The following is an 18,002-nucleotide window of genomic DNA, read 5'->3' as shown; positions in this document are numbered from 1 at the left end:
GCTGTGAGGAAATTGAAATGAAACGATACATATGAGGGTTATTTCTGCTTATTTTGGAAAGGCTTGGCAATTTGCTCTTTGCTGTGTAAGCACAATTCCACCCCAATTTACGATTTATCTGCCTCTATAACGTGAATCCAAAACAGAGGAAATGCAGAATGTGTCATATACAGTAGACATACTGTAACAAATGTGAAAATGTAGAGATGATATTTATGTTGTCTTAAACATTTGTTTGCCAAATTGCTGCAAAGATTTGTGATAGAACATTTAGACTCTCTATAATGTTGATTATGAATCCCCCCCAAAAATCATTTTTGTTTAGTGCTGTAGGGTTAGCGTAACCACACTTGTAGTTAGCAGTGCCCAACGCTGATGAAATCATAAAAAAAACGAAAAGGCAAACTGAAAACGCTGATGTTGAAGCATTTTTGTTGTGGATGTCACTGTCCAGTTTGACTCCAACATTGATCTTCATGGTGCTTATCTGTCCATGAAAATCCTCTAACAAATCTTTTAAGGCTGTCATAGAACCACTGGATATGTTATAAATTATACACAGGTGGACTCTGCATTTCACTTAGGGGTCTCAGTAAATATAAATGCATTTTAGTCAGTAAAAAACATTTAAAACTCACTTCAATTCCCTTCAAAATGATGGACTACTATATGTTGGTCTTTCAGATAAAATACATTAAAGTTTGTGATTCTGACATGAAAAAACGAAGAAGGGCACAGGGATGTGAATACTTTTGCAGTAAAATTTGGGGAAACCTGTGTATTCTCTCTGGAGCTGAAGGGAAAATCAGAGCAGCTTCATACTCAAGACTGTTTTAACTGCTTACATTAGACTGTCATAAACTGCAGACAGAACCTACAGTGAGAGACTGCAGGCCTCACTGCGTTTGCCAGACACGTTTTGGACCGAGAAAGAACTCAGAGCAGCGTGACAGATTGCAGAGGAAGCTTCTTTTTTCCAGCGTGACCCTTGTTACTGCGTTTTCTTCCATGACTGTGTTGCACATCAATACTCTGCAGGATGTTAAAACCTGATCATTCCAAGTTTGGGTTTCCTTCCTTTGAGAAAAAAACATTTGAAGATCTTGGATTATTTTTTGTTTAATTGTAAAGAGACATGAGTTGTAAGCAATTCCTACTTCATTCTAGCCATAACTGCATATTAAGCACTTGTCGTTCTACATTGTAATTAATTGTTTTAGTGCTTTATGCGTCATAATTTTTGCTTTCTCATTTTCTTTGTGATGATCGTATTGTGATCTCCTATGTCTCTGTGTGTCGTGTATGTCAAAATTAAGAATCTACAAATAAAGTTTAAGCACTTGCATTTGAAAGAAATGTTTTATAGAAATTGTTTTGGGTCAGCATTTATTTATTTTTCTAACCTTTAACAAAATGAAACCCCATTTAGATGAAGACCTTTTTAACAAGGATGACCTGGCCAAGAAAGGCAGCAACACACATCATAATGGAGGAAACAAGTAGACAGCAACAAGCAAAATAGACATTAAAAATATTCTTGAAAAATAAATAATCTGCAGCTGAGAAACAGATGAATCTGTCTAGGAAATACAAATCAAAGCCCTCAACCATGAGGTCAAGAGGGCCTAAACTTCTATCCTCTCATCCTCTGAAAGGAGTGTAGTTACTTTTCTGCCCACATGAGGGCAACACATCACCCACTAAAATCTGCAGCACAGGAAACACTCCCAAATATTACAGCATTGTTTTGCTCCAAAAGAGAACAAACAAGGGATGAAATGCGTGGTTCAGTATAAAACACACATTAGATCTCTTTAGGTTAATCCATCAAACAGGATTGGAGCAGGCAAGAGCTTAAGGTCTGTGCTTGGATGGAGGAAGCGTCGACTCATCCTCACCGCCAGACTACCAATGGCAGCTGAGACGGAAACGGATGGTGATGGTGGGAGTGAGGGTGGTTGGGGGAGAAGGGGCTTTGCCAACTCTCTGGCTCCGTCTCTCGAAGCCCTGCCTCCCTCAGGCCACTCAAAGCCAGCGTAGGAACGTGGCCAAACGCTGTCAAATATCAGCACACACTCACTGTAGCAATCTGTACTCACACACCCACGCCCACACACATGCTCCAGGACTGTTTTTCTTCCTCCCTCTCTCTATGTGCAGGTGGCTACTTTAGGAGCGGTGATGAAGAGCCCAGACACACCCCAGTTTGCATAAATTAACTAATCATCGCAGAGAGTGTTTCTTCTGAACAATTTAAATGTTTTATCAAAACACTTCTGGCTTGAAGGAGCCGTGATTACCCAGCTCTGTGAACGACTCCAGTTAACCGTTGAGGGATCGTTGCAGCCTTCTAAAACAGGCCTCCTGTTTGCTATAACAGGTCATATGCATGCAATAAATAGCGGAGCAGTTCAAGGTGAATTTCCCTCGAGAATTAAGCAATTACACTTTCCTGGAGTGACAGGGGCCCCATTTCATTTGAAACAGAGTGCTCTTCATTAGCATGTGGCATTGGGGATTAGCATGTGGGGATTTTTGCAGTCCATCAATGGGTGTCCATTTAGTTTGGAGGGGTCACGTCTTTATAGCTTGATTGTGTTAGCACAGTAATGATTGACTTCTGGTCATTTTGCCACATTCGCTCGTTCCTATCTCTATCTTGTAGCTAAGTGTTACAATTTCATCCCTAGACTATTTTGTATATCTATTTGATATGGTGTGTATCATTTTTTTTGTAATTATGTATTTTCATGAGTGGTAGCTGGGTCGTGTAGTTGTTTTCACAATTTTCTTGCAGAAAGAAGGTTCTGATCCAGGTTTCTGCATGAAGTTTGTATGTTCTCCCCATGTGTTGGTTTTCTTTGGTTGAGTGGTTTCTAAACTTTTAGTTTTTAGTTCTGTCTTTCTTGTTGTCATCCTGGGATGGACTGGTGACCTGTCCAGTGTGTACTCCGTCTCTTCTCCAATGGCAGCTAGAGAAAGGCCTTGCATATAGGCAATGGATGGATGAAGACATAACAGTCATCAAAATGCTCGGATATATTCTATAAATTAGTTTAGTTTTATAATATTCTTCAGGAAAGTTTGTATTACACCACCTTTTCTGGTTTCTAATATCAAGGCTTCAAAATCACTGCAACTCTCCATTGCAGCGTTTCTGTTAGGACAAAAAAAGTGCTAGCCTGGCTACGCAATTCTGCTCTATTCTCCTTCTGTTCCAATCAGCGAACAGAAGCAGGAGTTGTGAATGATGATATCAATTTTCTGCGCTGTTTTAGAAGTGTAATCTACCTATGATTGTAGTATGACAATGGTAGAGGCGGAAGTGAATGATGCCGTTGAATCTGTTTTGGCCACGCTTCAAAATATTGAACAATTAAAGTCAGAGCAAGAGAAATGTTTAAGATGTTTTATTGTTGGCAACGATTTTGTTGGGGGCCCGCACTTCTCTCTTCTCAGTAGAGGATGGTTGGTTACACAGTTTCCAGAAAACTCCATCGGTCGAACAGGCGCATTACTTGTGTCACAACCAAGTAATGCTATTGGGTAAATTCAAATCCAATCATTTAAAACTTCAATAGAATTTGAAACTCAGTTTTCATGCGACTGTCAAACATTTCATGTGGTAGTGTGGTAAAACTACTGGTCAACTGGAGATCCACTCATGCCACCTCCTTCCAACCCAAATTTTCTGCCACACTTACCTCAAGTCTGCATGTACAGCAGTCGGAGCCAGAAGGAGTTGAACTACTAAAGGTCACAGTTATCATCTGTGACCTTTTGAAATTTCAAATAATATCATCTGCCTCGAAAGTGTTGCAATGTGACCTACACCCCTCCACCCTCAGTGCTTCTCCATCATCATAGGCAGCGCCATTAAACAAATCTACAAACACGCCAGTAAAAACCCTACTTCCATCCTGTCCCTCCATCCCTGCCTCTCTGCCTCCCTGCCTCCCTGCCTGGCTCCTGTCTGTGCGTCATTTGGCTCCGCCACCTGTTGCAAAAGGAAACCAGAGGTAAGGAGCTTCCGCTGAGGCTGTTGGGTTTCAGGTACGCTCCCGCAGAGAGAGGGTTTTGGTGTCGACACTCCGCTGGGGCAGCGTCTTTTACTCATCGTGGGGAAGGGGGGGACAGGTGGAAACCCCACCTGGAAGGAAGTCATCTCCTCTCTCTTTCTTCACTTTGTCGCACCTGTCTTCCTTCTATAAAAACACACAAAAATGAGTGAGGGAATAAAAAAGAGCAGTGAAGATTGACTGAATCCCACCACCTCCTCCTCAGTTTTCTCCGACTGCAGCACTCCACAATACCGTCCCCTTTCCTCCTCCTCCTCCTCCTCCAGTCGGTTCCTCGCTCTCTCTGCTCTCGTCTGTTTAAAATGCAGCTCATGCACATGCACGCACGCACGCGCGTACACCCCCCCTAACCCCCTTCGTGGTCGCAGTCGGAGCTGTGACCGTGTGGCAGCTTTTCTCTCTCTCCTAGCCCAACACCAAGTCCATCCAAGCCATGCAAACCGACGCATACTCGCTCACCCTTTTTCCTACTTGCTTCTTGTGGTAGGCTGGAGAAAACTAAATAATACTAATAAGATTAATGTGGAGGGAGAAACTGAAGAGCAACAACTGAGATCTAAATGTATAAAGATGAAGAAATGCAGCCATTAGAAGTGTGCAGTTGACATAATGAATCTGTTTCAAGGTCTGAGGGTTTTTTTCTCCAGTTTCTAAGAGAGACCCCCCTCCCCCTCCCTTTGCTTCCCTCTTTCCCTTCTCTCTCTCTCTCTGTCGCTCTCTCCACATCTCTGCACTCTCCTCTGTCAGTCGTGTGGGAAGCTCCATGAATGCGGCTGCACACTAGCAGACTTCTGCACCTGATCCCGTTGCGCCTCTATAGGACGAGGTAATGCAAACCTCCTCTCCTCCTCCACTATCTCCGATCTCTTTTTCTGGATACAAATATATATTTTTTTCCTTTTTAATCTAAGAGGAACGCTTTACCGGTCCTCCAATTTCCTCCCATCCGCTGTGCTCTCTGACTGGGGGGGGGGAGGGATGGAAGGGACGGTGAGAGCGCGGACTTTCCTGCTCCTATTTTGTTGCACCGGAGCGGACTGAAGGCTCAGTGACAAGTAATTTCTTTTTGAAACATGTCTTATGTGTAGTATTGACTTCTCTTTATTTTAACCCCTGACTGAAACACCAAGAACAACGTTGGAAATATGTTTCCAGGATGGAAAATAACCCACAGTCTGACTGGAGCGCATTGGCTGTTCCTTACCCCTTTGCGCAACTTCAGCTCGTAACGACCCAGTATTTATTATTCCATGGATCGCTGAAGGTTGCGGTGCAGATCTGAATCCGGGCACACAGTGTTGGAACCTCCTTTCTCCCCTGTTTTGCGTTGGGGAAAAGAACCCTTTGAGAATGAGAGGTTTATCTGGCTGCATCCACCTTGCACCCTTTTCCTTGCTTCGGAGTCTCTGGAATCGCCGTCAACATCTCTAAAGGTAAAAAAAAGGCAAAAGGAAAGAGGGGGAAGATCTCTACTTCACCATACTTCTGTTCTCTTCTCGCCTTTTCTACCTCCTCTATAAGCAAATGAGCCCTCTCCCATGGAGGTAGTGCAGCCGCTCTGGGGGCCCAATGACCAGCGGGGAGATTTTTCCAAGCAAAAGGAGCCCGTCAGCAAGAGGTGCATCGGATGAAATCAGACCCCCGCACCCTCCCTATACATCCACCCCACTTCCTTTTCCTCCTCTGTTACTCCCCACCCTACCCTCTTCCCTATTCCTCCTTCTAGTTTAGCTTGGATTGTGTTAAAGCTGCACAGGGGCATAAAGGGGCTAGAGAAACCTTGTTGCACCCCCTCAAATCCATCTGCGCTCTTACACTCGAGCTGGAAGGACTGTTTTGCGCACGTCTCCATCAATGCTGCCCCAAGTCTCCAGAGGGAGCCGCGCTCATTGCCACCGCAGCTTTTGGTAAGTCACATTTTTTTTAAATTAAGATTCCATGATTTGAAGATAACCCAGACTCTTTTTTTCCATTGGTCACTCTTAAAGGTTCTAAATTACCTCAGTAGATTCTGACTGAAAGACTGAAGGACGGTCGCATCCAAGCTTCTCAAAATTTCAGCAATGGGCACAGACCCAGTTCTTTCTCCCTTGGCTTTACATTGCCAAATAAGCCTTGTTTCAAGGTCTGAGGGTTTAGATGACACTTCATGCAAAATGAGAGCTTTTTGACTTTGATCATGTTGAAAGAGCCAAACAGTCACGCTGATGCCTTTGACATTTTTAAGGCGACGCATCACGCTTTGGGTGCCAGAATAAGACGGGAGGATCTGCAGCATTCATTATGTTTAAGTAATCAAGATAGTTTTAGACAGCCAATGAAAAGTAAGGCAATGCAGAACATTGAGAAATGATACACAGCAGTGTTATTTTTCTCATGGAACATGAAGAAACTGTCTTCTAATGAATGAGATGCCAGAATTGTTTTATAATGAGTCTCAAATGGCCTGCATTTTGTGAGTGTGTGCTTCCACACCTATCTACGCCTGAGTAATTGAATGTTTTTTGCATGCCTCTCTCTTTCTATCTTTTTCCAAAGGTTACTAAATGGTTTACTGGGGGAGGTTTTCTAACCGGCGAGATGCTGCTCGTACCCCTGCTGGCAGCCTTTTTTTCCTCCATCTCGGGCTCCCTCTCCTCATCCCTCTCCTCCATGTCAGACGGACCTCCGATGACGGACCCCACTGCCTTGGACCTGATGGCCGAGACCTGCATTGCCTGCTCTTGCATGTCGGTGGAGAACGTGCTGTACGTCAACTGCGAGAAGATCACCGTCTATAGGCCCACGCAGCTCATCCCTCCGGCCTCCTCCCTGTACCACCTGAACTTCCAGAACAATTTTCTGATTGTGCTGTACCCTAACTCGTTCCTCAACTTCACCCACGCTGTGTCACTGCAGCTGGGGAACAATAAACTGCAGAACATTGAAGGTGGCGCGTTCATGGGGATGAGCGCGTTGAAGCAGCTGCACCTTAACAATAACGAGTTGAAGGTGCTGCGAGCTGACACTTTCCAAGGCATTGAAAACCTGGAATACCTTCAGGCTGACTACAATCTAATAAAATACATTGAAAAGGGAGCATTTAACAAACTACACAAACTCAAAGTGCTGATTCTGAATGATAATCTCATACAGGCACTTCCTGAGAACATTTTCCGCTTTGCCTCTCTCACACACTTGGATATAAGAGGAAACAGGATCCAGAACCTTCCTTATTTAGGAGTCCTTGAGCATATCGGCCGGATCGTAGAGCTGCAGCTTGACGACAACCCCTGGAACTGTACCTGTGATTTAGCACCTCTGAAGGCGTGGCTTGAAAACATGCCCTACAATATTTTTATTGGCGAGGCCATATGTGAAACACCAAGTGACTTATATGGGAGGCTCCTGAAAGAAACCAACAGACAGGAGCTTTGTCCCATGGGAACGGGAAGCGAATTTGATATTAAGATGCCACCTGCACAGCCTGAAAATGGGCAGGGGCCATCTAAAATGACGCCAACCACAGGGGCTCCAAAATCGCCAAAAACAACTGACTCGTCTAAGTTTTATGGAAACGGCATTGTGGCTGGTTTACCCCCTTTTGGCAAAAACAGAGAGCTTGTTCCACGGACTCCCCTAATGTTGTGTCCACTCCCTTGCAGCTGTAAGGCCCATCCCTCTGACTTTGGTGTTAGCGTAAGCTGTCAGGAAAGGAGTATAAGAAATCTTGCTGATCTTAATTCCAAACCCCCAAATGCCAAGAAACTTCACCTAAGTGGGAATTACATCCGTGATATCAGCCCAACTGATTTCCAAGGCTTTGAGGGCTTAGATTTGCTTCATCTTGGCAGTAATCAAATTGCAGTGGTACAAAAAGGTGTGTTTGCTAACCTTACTAATCTAAGGAGACTGTATTTGAATGGAAATCAACTTGAACAGCTACACCCAGAGATGTTTCTGGGCCTCACAAACCTCCAGTACCTTTATTTGGAATACAATGCCATTAAAGAGATCCTTGCAAGCACATTTGACTCTATGCCCAATCTACAACTCCTGTATCTCAACAACAATGTCCTTCGGAGTCTCCCAGCCTATATCTTTGCTGGTGTCCCTCTAGCCAGGCTCAACTTGAAAAACAACCACTTCATGACATTGCCAGTGAGTGGTGTCCTGGACAATCTGCGGTCGCTGACCCAGATAGATCTAGAGGGCAACCCATGGGAGTGCTCCTGCGATCTGGTCGCACTCAAGCTTTGGCTGCAGAGGCTCAGTGATGGAGTGGCTGCAAAAGAGGTGAAATGTGCCTCCCCTGTGATGTTTGCCAACATTGAGCTGCGTCTGATTAAAAATGAGATTCTCTGTCCTAAACTCACGACACTTCCACCTATCTCAAGCTCCACCCCGATTGTGACCTCAGTATCACCCGCAGGAGTCGGCAAGGCACCTCCAGGAGGACCTGTGCCTCTCTCCATTATGATCCTCAGCATACTTGTGGTGCTTATCCTAACTGTGTTTGTGGCCTTCTGCCTTCTAGTCTTTGTCCTAAGGCGGAATAAAAAGCCTGTGGGTCGACAAGAGGGGCTGGGGAACCAGGAGTGTGGCTCGTTGTCTCTACAGCTTCGTCGCCATGGCCACAAATCCGGCAAGAAAGGGTCCATCCCTGGGGATGACTTGGGAGGTGAAACGTTCATTCCCCAGACCATTGAGCACATTGGCAAGAGCCACACCTGCGGCATTGGACGCTCCTCAGACATGGACGCCGGCTTCAAGTTTGCTGACTCGCAGAGACAGAAGATCATCCTGCGAAACTGTTCCGACAAGGACAAGGACCTACTCTCCACCCTGGAGCGCAACAAACGCCTCAGCACCATCGATGAACTCGAGGAGTTTCTCCCCAACCGAGAGCCCAGCCTGTTCATCCACAACTTCTTGGACAGTAAAAGAGATTTTAACAGTATAGGGATGGGCGGGTATGAAATCCGCTATCCTGAAAAGACACTGGATAAAAAGATGAAGAAATCATCACTCATAGGTGGAAACCACAGTAAGATCGTGGTGGAGCAGAGGAAAAGTGAGTATTATGAGTTGAAAGCCAAGCTCCAAGGGACGCCTGATTACCTGCAGGTGCTCGAGGAGCAGACTGCCCTGAGTAAAATGTAGGAACTGGTTTTGTTTGATGGTCAGCACTGATTGCACACACATCAAGCCAATAGACAGGCAAACTATCTTATTTCTGTTCTCTCTTCAAGTCTCACACACACACACATACACGCCATTCAAACCCTCTCGTCTCTGGCTTTCTTTCTTCAACTCTATGTCCACATCCACACACACACACGCTCATACACACACAGAACAAAAAAGTGCCTTCTGGAAATCCTTAATGACCAATGCAGAGATAGACAAAATGGCTCCACACTACAAAGCTATTATTAGAATCAGAGCGGATGTATTTCAGAGTAAGAGACCTTTTGGATATTCCATTCCACTACCTGTATGAATCCCGCAAACTAATAACAGGATCCCCCAAAAACAAAAAAAAAATCAAAATTACAGTCGTAGTATTTTTGCTGCTATTGAAATGGATACTTTTTTTTGTTCTCTTTTTGTTCTTTTCCTCCTCCTTTTGTTGTTTCAACCAAATCAAAGGGTCTTGAAAACAGTGCTTGAGAATATACCTCACTGCCATCAGGCCGTGTTTAACAAAAGGAAAAAGCAGGGGGAGCGTCGGGTGTTGATCGCTTGGAGAGAATCAAGGGATTGTTGAATCTGGAATGAGGTTTTGAACACTTACTGACTTTTATGGATGCTACTTTTTTCCCCATCTTGTTTTTTTTTTTATTATTATTTTTATTGTGAGGTTGTCCACATCTGGGGATCCTCTCTGAAGTCAACAGCAGACTCTCTGCCATCTTGTCTGGATTACCCACCAGCAGCAGCACACCTGCTCTTTGCTGGGAAGATAAACGGCTCCTGTTTTGCATTAATGGCAACTGACGGCACTGTAAAACTCTTCTTTTTTTTTCTTTTCTTTTTTTTTTTGGGGAATGATTTAACGACTTGCTTTCTTGTGTAAAGAGCCATGTTAAATATAGTGTCTTCTGAATGGAGTTGTGTTTCTCTTTGAAGTTGCTACTTACAGTAAACGTACGTTTCTTTTTTTCTTTTTTTTTTTTTTTCTGGGTGAAATCTAACGGCACATACACTGTCAGAGACGTTATTTCTTGAAAAAAAGAGAGAGAGAAAAAAAGAAAAAATAAACCCGAAGGAAAAAAAAAAAGTTACAAAGCTGCTTGCCATGTAAGCGTAACCTGGAATTTATTTTGTAAGTCTTACATTGTTTGTATCTGTGGGACTGATTTGTAAATTACAAGGACAGACTAATATCTCCACACTGATACTTTGCGACGGAGCATCTTCGAGAGACTTTGAGTCAGAGTGTTGAAACCAACCCATAATATATTTCAATCAGCGATCCTGCACCCCTCGCCAGCTCTCAATTCTTAGTTAAAAGAATTAACAACATAGTTCATTTATTTTTCTATGCAGGATTATTTAAGAGGTATTGGTTTTATTTCAAAGGGGGTAAGAAAAGGAGCAGAGAGGACTTGACAAAACACTTCAGAGCTATTTCAGGCCACAAAGAGTCGACTGTTCTGTTGTTCTAAGTGGGTCTTTGCTTCTTTCCATTTTGCTGAGCAGCTTGAACCTGCAGAAACACAAAGTGTGAAATGTAATCTTTAGCGTTTCTTCTCGAAAGATGACAGAACGAGGCCTGGTAGTCTGCAAAACTCCTGAGCAGTTTTCCCGATTCTTCTATCTCCCACAGTATGTTGTGAAAAAAAAAAGTTAAAAAAAAAAAGGTTTCTTATCAACATTATGCAACCAAAATAAATGTGCATTAAACTTGATGTGCTTCTGGCATTGTTGGGCTTGGGGAGAGGAGGCGTTCTGAGGCGAACAAATTGAGGCTCTGAATTATTAGACTTGGACAGAATCATATCGTAAAACACCATGTGCAATATTAGTAGTAAAAAAACAAACAAAAAAAACGCTCAGACATGACGGCTTCAAATAATTTTATTTAGTTTGGGGTTATGTTGTCAGGACAAGTTCTATTTTAAAATTCTTTTATCAGCTTAACTCTATTTGGTCCTTATTTAAAAAGCATTATTAAGTTAAATTTCTGAGTGTTTTTGACATTACAACTGAGTAGAATGTATCAAGAAAAGTATAATAAATACAATTTTCTATTGGTCAGAAATCTCCTGTATATTGGTTCATTTTCTCTTGTATAATCATGTTGAAATCAAGGTATTAAAATGAGCACCTATTTGCACCGTGTCCCCCTTTTTTCTTGGAGTTAAAATCCTGGTTACCTTTTTATGGTGCTTGATGGAAACGGTCCTCATGGTTCTATTAGACTGAAAAACGCTGTCGATGCTAATGCGCTGCTGCTTGTTACATCTGGAACATTTTCAAGTGTGTGTGCTCGGCTGGAAGCATTATTTAGAACTACTTGTCACACAAATTTCCATAAAATGCTATTCAACTGATTATTTAGACTCTTTAAAGCTTGTTCTGAGAAGTTATTAGCAGTAATCTGTGGTGAAAAAATGGTCATATCTTTATGTTTTTATGGCTCAAACAGAGACTAATTTGATTTAAATGTATTGGTGTTTTCTCACTTTTCAAGTCAAAAGTTACTTTTCTTTAGCTGTACGTTAGCTAAAGCTACTGGTAGTGTCAGTTGACCTCGTTAGCTGTGTTAGCTTGTAAGCTGTGACTCGCTAGTCCCCTCCAACTCCAGCAGGTGTTGCGTAAACATGATATTTATGTAAAAAGTCATGTTCTTGTGATTTTTCAATAGTTTTGAGAAAATGATCCTAGCTGGTTTCACATGAACAAACTGGGAAAATGATGCAGCTACAGTCTCTCCTCATGTAGCTTTAGCATAATAATACAGAAGGTGTAAGTCTGAGGAAATAGCAACAAACCTCATGGTCTCTTGTAAATGTATTCCAATTACTACCCACTAAAATGCGAAAATATTAATATTTTCAGTTTAGATTATCATAAGGAGCTAAACATGGCTTAAAATGAGGGTCTCTGCTACAGGAATGGGAGCTAACACTATCCAAACTGTTCATTTAAGTTTTTTTATGGGAATTTTTGAGATTAAGAACAGTTTATAACTTAGCAGGGAATATAATTCTTGTATTCGGAAGAAACTGATTTTATTTTCTCAAACACTGAAGCTGTTGGGTCAGTTGAACAGACAAGACATAATGTAGTGATTTTTTTTATTTTTATGTTCTATTTATTTATTACATTTTTTAAACTAATAAAATTTCAAAAATGTCAAAGCAGGTGGCACAAAATGTTGTTTTGCAACCTGCACCACTGAATTGTTATTTACATAGAAGCCAGTGGTGGTGAAAGCTTCCTGGGTCTTATTAGCTTCTTGCTAATAAGGTAAACAGTGTACAAGCAGTTTTAGTAAATCCTATCTCCTCAGTTTTTACATCATCTCAGCTAAAACACCATATGGAAAATATAGATCTAATAAACTTTTTATATATTTTGTTTGAAACTTGCATTTAATGCTTGAAACAATGAAACAACATAGAATATCCTTAGTAAATTAGCAAAAATGTGGGCCATTTCCATTTTGTGTGTTTGTAGAGTTTGATCTTTTTGTACCCGACTTCTTTGGGTCCGACATGTGGCCGTGAACTTTTATATGCTTACATTTTACAGTAAGGGAAAGTTCCATACAGAGGTCAGACCTAAAAGGGTGAGAAAGAGACTACAATGAAACACTTTTAGAAGTAATTTTGGGTGAGATTTACAAATATTTATTCCTGTAATTTATTCAAAAACGTACTTTTCAAGAAAATGGACGTAGGGAAGAATCAAATTGTATTGCATTTGTCCCAAACGGGCACTAAAAAGGCCAAATTGTGAGCTGACCGATTGGATCCTTTGATTAAATAAATATTGACTGATTTCATGTAGTTCTGTAAAAGCAGAGTTGACATAAACTTTCACAAGACTTGTGCGATCATAATCGCTGCGTTGAGATGGTTCAATCTGCTTTGTTCAGTTTCTTTTGGCGAATCTGATTTCCACCAAGTGAAGAGATTAAAACGGGTCTGGGTAAGATACTGACAACTCACAGGATTCCAACAAAACACCTGCTCCAAAAATCCTATTTAGCCATTAGAAATGACATTAAAAAAATGCAGTGCGGTATTCAACTTTGACCTGCTTCGTACTGGGATTTCTTCTATCCTCTTTTTGGAGCCACTTCCTCCTCCCAGCCAGCCGCCCTCGTCCCGCCGCCTGAGCGCCGGACGTTTTTAGACACTTCTATCAAACTTTCATGCCTTTTTAGGGTTAAAAATTCCCTTCTTCTTCTTGTCTGTGGTGATCCAACCTTTTCGGGGCTCGTGAAAGACCCGGCAGCAGAAAGCATGACTCATCCCACACGCCAGAGAATTGTCCTCGTTAATAATTAAAACCCTTGGCAGTTATGAACTAAAAAAAGCCATGTGGGGAGTTGGGTGAGGGAATCTGATACGTCCAAACTTTTTTGTCTCATCCTTTTCCTTCCCGTTCTGTCAAACCCGTTGGTCACGCCGCGCTCGTCAGAGACGAGATAAATCATCCAGAAATGGCAAAAAATGAAAAAAATAAAATAAAGATAGGCATTTTGCAAAAAAAAAAAAAAAAAAAGGGTTTTGAGTCCAGCATTTTTACCACAGTGACTTTGTTTCTGTGTGAGATCAAGAGGTACTTGCAGGGTGGAGAAATGATTTTATTCCCAATTTAACTCATTACACAGGAGTAGAAACAGAAAACATGGAGAAAAGCCTTGTGGCTTTTTTTTCCCATTTATTTGTGTTTGTTTCTCTCTCTTTTCTCTGCTCTTATCATCCCACCTGCTGCATAGGCAGTTATGTAATCCTGTACTGAATGCTTACTGTAAAAAAAAAAAAGAAATCTCCCTGTTTCAGACCAGTACATATTAGTTAACTATAGAGTCATTTTTTTACAGGCATCATGACTGATTGGAGGGTTACAGAAAGGGAGCAACTGATGGAGAACTGCTAGAAACAGAGATGTGGAATCGGCCACTAGGGGCGCTGTGCACTTTAGATATAGAACCAAGCAGCTGAGCTGAAGAAGTTTCAGCTAGAAAAGCTTTTAGCCGAAGAATGAAAAGCACATTTATGTTGCTTTTGTGACTTTAACTCTCTTTTTAAACAGTTTTAATGGTTTTTATTTATTTATTTTCTATGAAGCTCATTTTAATTTCCAGGTATTTATGTAAAAAATAAATACAGCTGATTACTGCTTTCAGATGAAGTCCCAAAGAAACGGCGTAAAACTTTACATGTTTACGGCAAGCTGTTTTTTTTTTTATTATTATTATTATTATTATTTCTTCACATTGTGACTTGTGGTTTTGTTATCGTGTTAGTGATTTGTCAAACATCTAAACTGGATCCGGTTTAGGAACCGCCGGGTTCAGATCAGTTTAAAAACCTGATCCAAACAAACCTGGCGGCCCAGAAAGCAGTGAAATGATTATTTCCTTTTTTGTACGACTGTATTTGTCTGTAGACCTTTTGTGACCAAATTAAATAACACAAAACAATCAAGATCTTGATCAAAACATTATTGCTAGAGTGGGTAAAAAAACATTATCTAAATATGTTAAGATTAAAAAGAAAATCCTTTCAGAGGTCATATGTTTTATGTTTGGATCAAAGGTTTTAGGGTTATGACTGAATATTATAAATGATATCAATTAGAAACATGTATGCTTTACTTTCCTAATGACTAACATGCTTGAGCTTTTTTTCAGGTTTGAATCTGTGCCTGTTTAAAGATTCCCTTTCAAAAAAAGACATTACTATTTTTTTGCCTGTTTTACTGAAATGCTGCCTGTTAGCTCATTGCCAAAAAGATTAATTTGAAGAAAAGTAAATAATTATGTTGGGGCCTTTGACCCCCCACTGCAAAAAATCTTTGGACAACGAAACAAGTCCGGAAAATAAAACCAACTTCTGTAGCTGTTCAGACTTAAAAAAACAGCAAAATCAAATGTGTTTCTTTTCCAGACTTTCCAGCGCTACACAGGAACTCTGAGTGCAGATTGTATGAACCGTCGTAGCAGGAAGCAACCAAACATGCCAACCAAATATAAATCCTTTTTAACCAGCAGCTAAATTTCATTATGTTACTGTAAAAAGTTGCTGTTTAATTTCACCCTTAAAATGTGTTAAAAAGACATTGTTCTGACAATAATGAACCATAATGAGAAAAGACTCAGTGAATTTTCTCAGTGTCATGTGGAGTACAGCTAGTTTCTTTCCGTCTTTTTGTCGTGGTGAAAATGTTCCGAATCATGGTCCCAGTCAGAAGTTTGCATACGCTCACCGTTGATGTTCAATTCATTTACTTCTTAGGTCTTTTCATGAACATTTTTAACATGGTTTTCCACTTCATGTGTTTATATAAGAAGCGACTACCCTGACATTTTATGCACTCTTATCTAATCCATTTGGTGTCAAGATGTGCAAAACGTTTCAAATAAACCCATGCGCCTCGACAACACGCTGTTTCTATGCACCGACAAGGTCGTAGTTTCATTCTGTGTGGATAATTGAGCAGTGTGTTGGTTTACCACAGATTACTGCAGGACAAACACTGATCTGCTGCCAACAAAGCAGATAAAAACACAAAACCAACAACAGCAGAAAAGTGAAGAGGAAAAAAAGCCAAGTATATTTTATTCCAACATATATTACCATCTTTTTCTCTGTTATCTCAGTATTACGGTATCAGGCCGCTATCGTCGGCTAAAGATGTCTGAGGAATAACTTTTTGTGTTTCAAGATGTACATTTCTGGGTTTTAATCTCTACATCGAGACTCTTTGTGCTGCTGTTGACAATAATCGCGGCCCTTGAACTCCTGCTGTGCTCTAACCCAAGCCCACCTCCGTCTCCATGACGACAGGCAGGTGAAAGATCCTATATGTAGCATCGACGACTTTAAATGCAAGACGTTTTAGGCACAATTAGTGATATATGTGCATATATGGACGCAGTTTGAAAATACATTTTTCCAACAAATACTTGAATAGTTTGAGAATATTTTTATGATTCTGGTGTCCTGAAATACCAATTGTTACTATTTCAATTATCTCCATGAACTTGGTACCAACTGGACATTTGTATAAATGTCCTTCCATTTTTCTGGTGTAAGTGGACTTTAAATTTTTTTTTTAAATTTTAGGATTTTTTAAAAAAAATCTCTGTCCAAATAACTCTACTCATCCCAACACACATCTTTCTTTTTCCTTTTTTTTTTTTTGCCAGTGCCTATCCATTTTATTTTTTACATCTGTCCTAAAGTTTCAATGCTTTATTTTTCTGAATATTTTTTTTAATAACTCAATCTTCTGTTGTATTCTGCGTCCCGCTTATTGAGGAAATCATCCTCAATGTGTCTAATGACCTGCAAAACGGTTTTATTTATGTAAAAAGCGTCTTTAAAAATATGTTATTAAAATTAAATAGTAAGAAGATTAGGAAAATCTCTAAAAGCATACAGTGACTACAAGAGTATTCATATCTGTTTGGTTTTAATATTACAGTTTATTTTAATGGGATTTTACCTCACAGCTGAACACGGAGTGTTGCATATTTGTGAACTGGAAAGCAAATCATTTATAGTTTTTAATGTTTTATGCAAAAGAAAAGCTAAAAAAATGTTTGAAACTTAGCGTTTTGTACCGCCTGCTTTGCCTCACTCAAGCTCGACCATATGTGTTAGATATAGTCTGTAAACATACATTTCCAAGTCTTACTACAAATTCTCAATTGGATTTAGGTCTTTACTTTGAATAGGCCAACAATAACACCTGTGTTTTTTGAGCTATTCCATTGTAGGAACGGTTGCACTTGACTAGATTTTTATTTGCTCCCAGCATTTAAAACAGTCTATTGTTTTCCTCCACTTTAAAATATGCTGGACTTTGCAACAAATTACTTTTTTTTTTAAATTCTTTTTTTTGTTTTTGTTTGTTTTTTGTAATTTGTGATTGTAATGTGACAAAATGTAAAAAAGGGAAAGGTCACGGTGTGTGAAAGCAAACTGTTTTACTTGGTTGATCATAGAGAGCGAGTACTCTAAAGGAAATTTAAATGACTTATTTTCACAGAACAAATCCACTAATAAACCAATAATCTGATGCCAATATTGTTGAATCAAAGCAGCTGGACTGAGCAGGATTGTGAGTTACTTAAAAAACAGTTTCTACCAACTGATGAACAGAGATGTCAGTAACGGGTAATCTAACGCGTTACTATTTCAAATCCAGTAATCAGATTAAAGTTACTTATCCCAATCACTTCGTGTTGCTGTGCGTTACAATTTTCTTTTGTAATTTCATTTTATTTCCTCCAGCGTCTTGAGGAGTTATCGCCGTTTCAGTGCGACAGTATCAGCAGCGACAGAAACAAACAATGGATCGCGATGCGCATTTTGTTGCTGGAAAAACAGGAACTATTTTGAGTTTCTGTCGTCAAGTCCAATTATTCTAAGCAGCGTTGGGCTTGCTTTTTTCTAAAGTCGCTCGCAAATCTTAGGAATCGCGGGCTGCTTTTGAACGTGAGGTTGCCTATTTGGGCTTGGAAATAAGTAGAGACACATAATGAGCCCCAGAATTAGTCTGAGCTACAGTCAGGCTCTCGCTGTCCATCATTTCCGGATGATCCATCGCGCTTGTCTTTGTTAATTTCAAATTAATATAAATACCTGTGCATGAAGTCGAGCTTTGCGTTGCGCTCCAGAAAACTGCAAACATCGAGACTAACGACCAATAAACGTGAAAACAGCCAGGAATGAACGAGTTCGTAAACTTCTG

The 18,002-nt window shown here is 40.6% G+C and overlaps 1 protein-coding gene across 1 annotated transcript; it reads left to right on the top strand.

The window, feature by feature from the left end:
* Positions 1-4,809: 4,809 nt before the first annotated feature.
* Positions 4,810-11,400, top strand: slitrk4 (SLIT and NTRK-like family, member 4). The gene is made up of 2 exons (XM_032555219.1): positions 4,810-5,986; positions 6,618-11,400. Exon 2 carries the CDS (start codon positions 6,660-6,662, stop codon positions 9,219-9,221), a length of 2,562 nt encoding a protein of 853 aa, XP_032411110.1. The 5' UTR covers positions 4,810-5,986; positions 6,618-6,659; the 3' UTR covers positions 9,222-11,400.
* Positions 11,401-18,002: the final 6,602 nt, after the last annotated feature.

This window comes from Xiphophorus hellerii, chromosome 23 (assembly GCF_003331165.1).
Source record: "Xiphophorus hellerii strain 12219 chromosome 23, Xiphophorus_hellerii-4.1, whole genome shotgun sequence".
Classification (NCBI taxonomy): domain Eukaryota; kingdom Metazoa; phylum Chordata; class Actinopteri; order Cyprinodontiformes; family Poeciliidae; genus Xiphophorus; species Xiphophorus hellerii.
Note: the sequence above shows the minus strand (reverse complement) of the source record. Positions and strands in the feature narration are given on the sequence as shown.

Excerpts from the sequence above, each read along its gene's own strand:
- slitrk4 (XM_032555219.1), top strand. The coding sequence starts at position 6,660 with ATGCTGCTCGTACCCCTGCTGGCAGCCTTTTTTTCCTCCATCTCGGGC.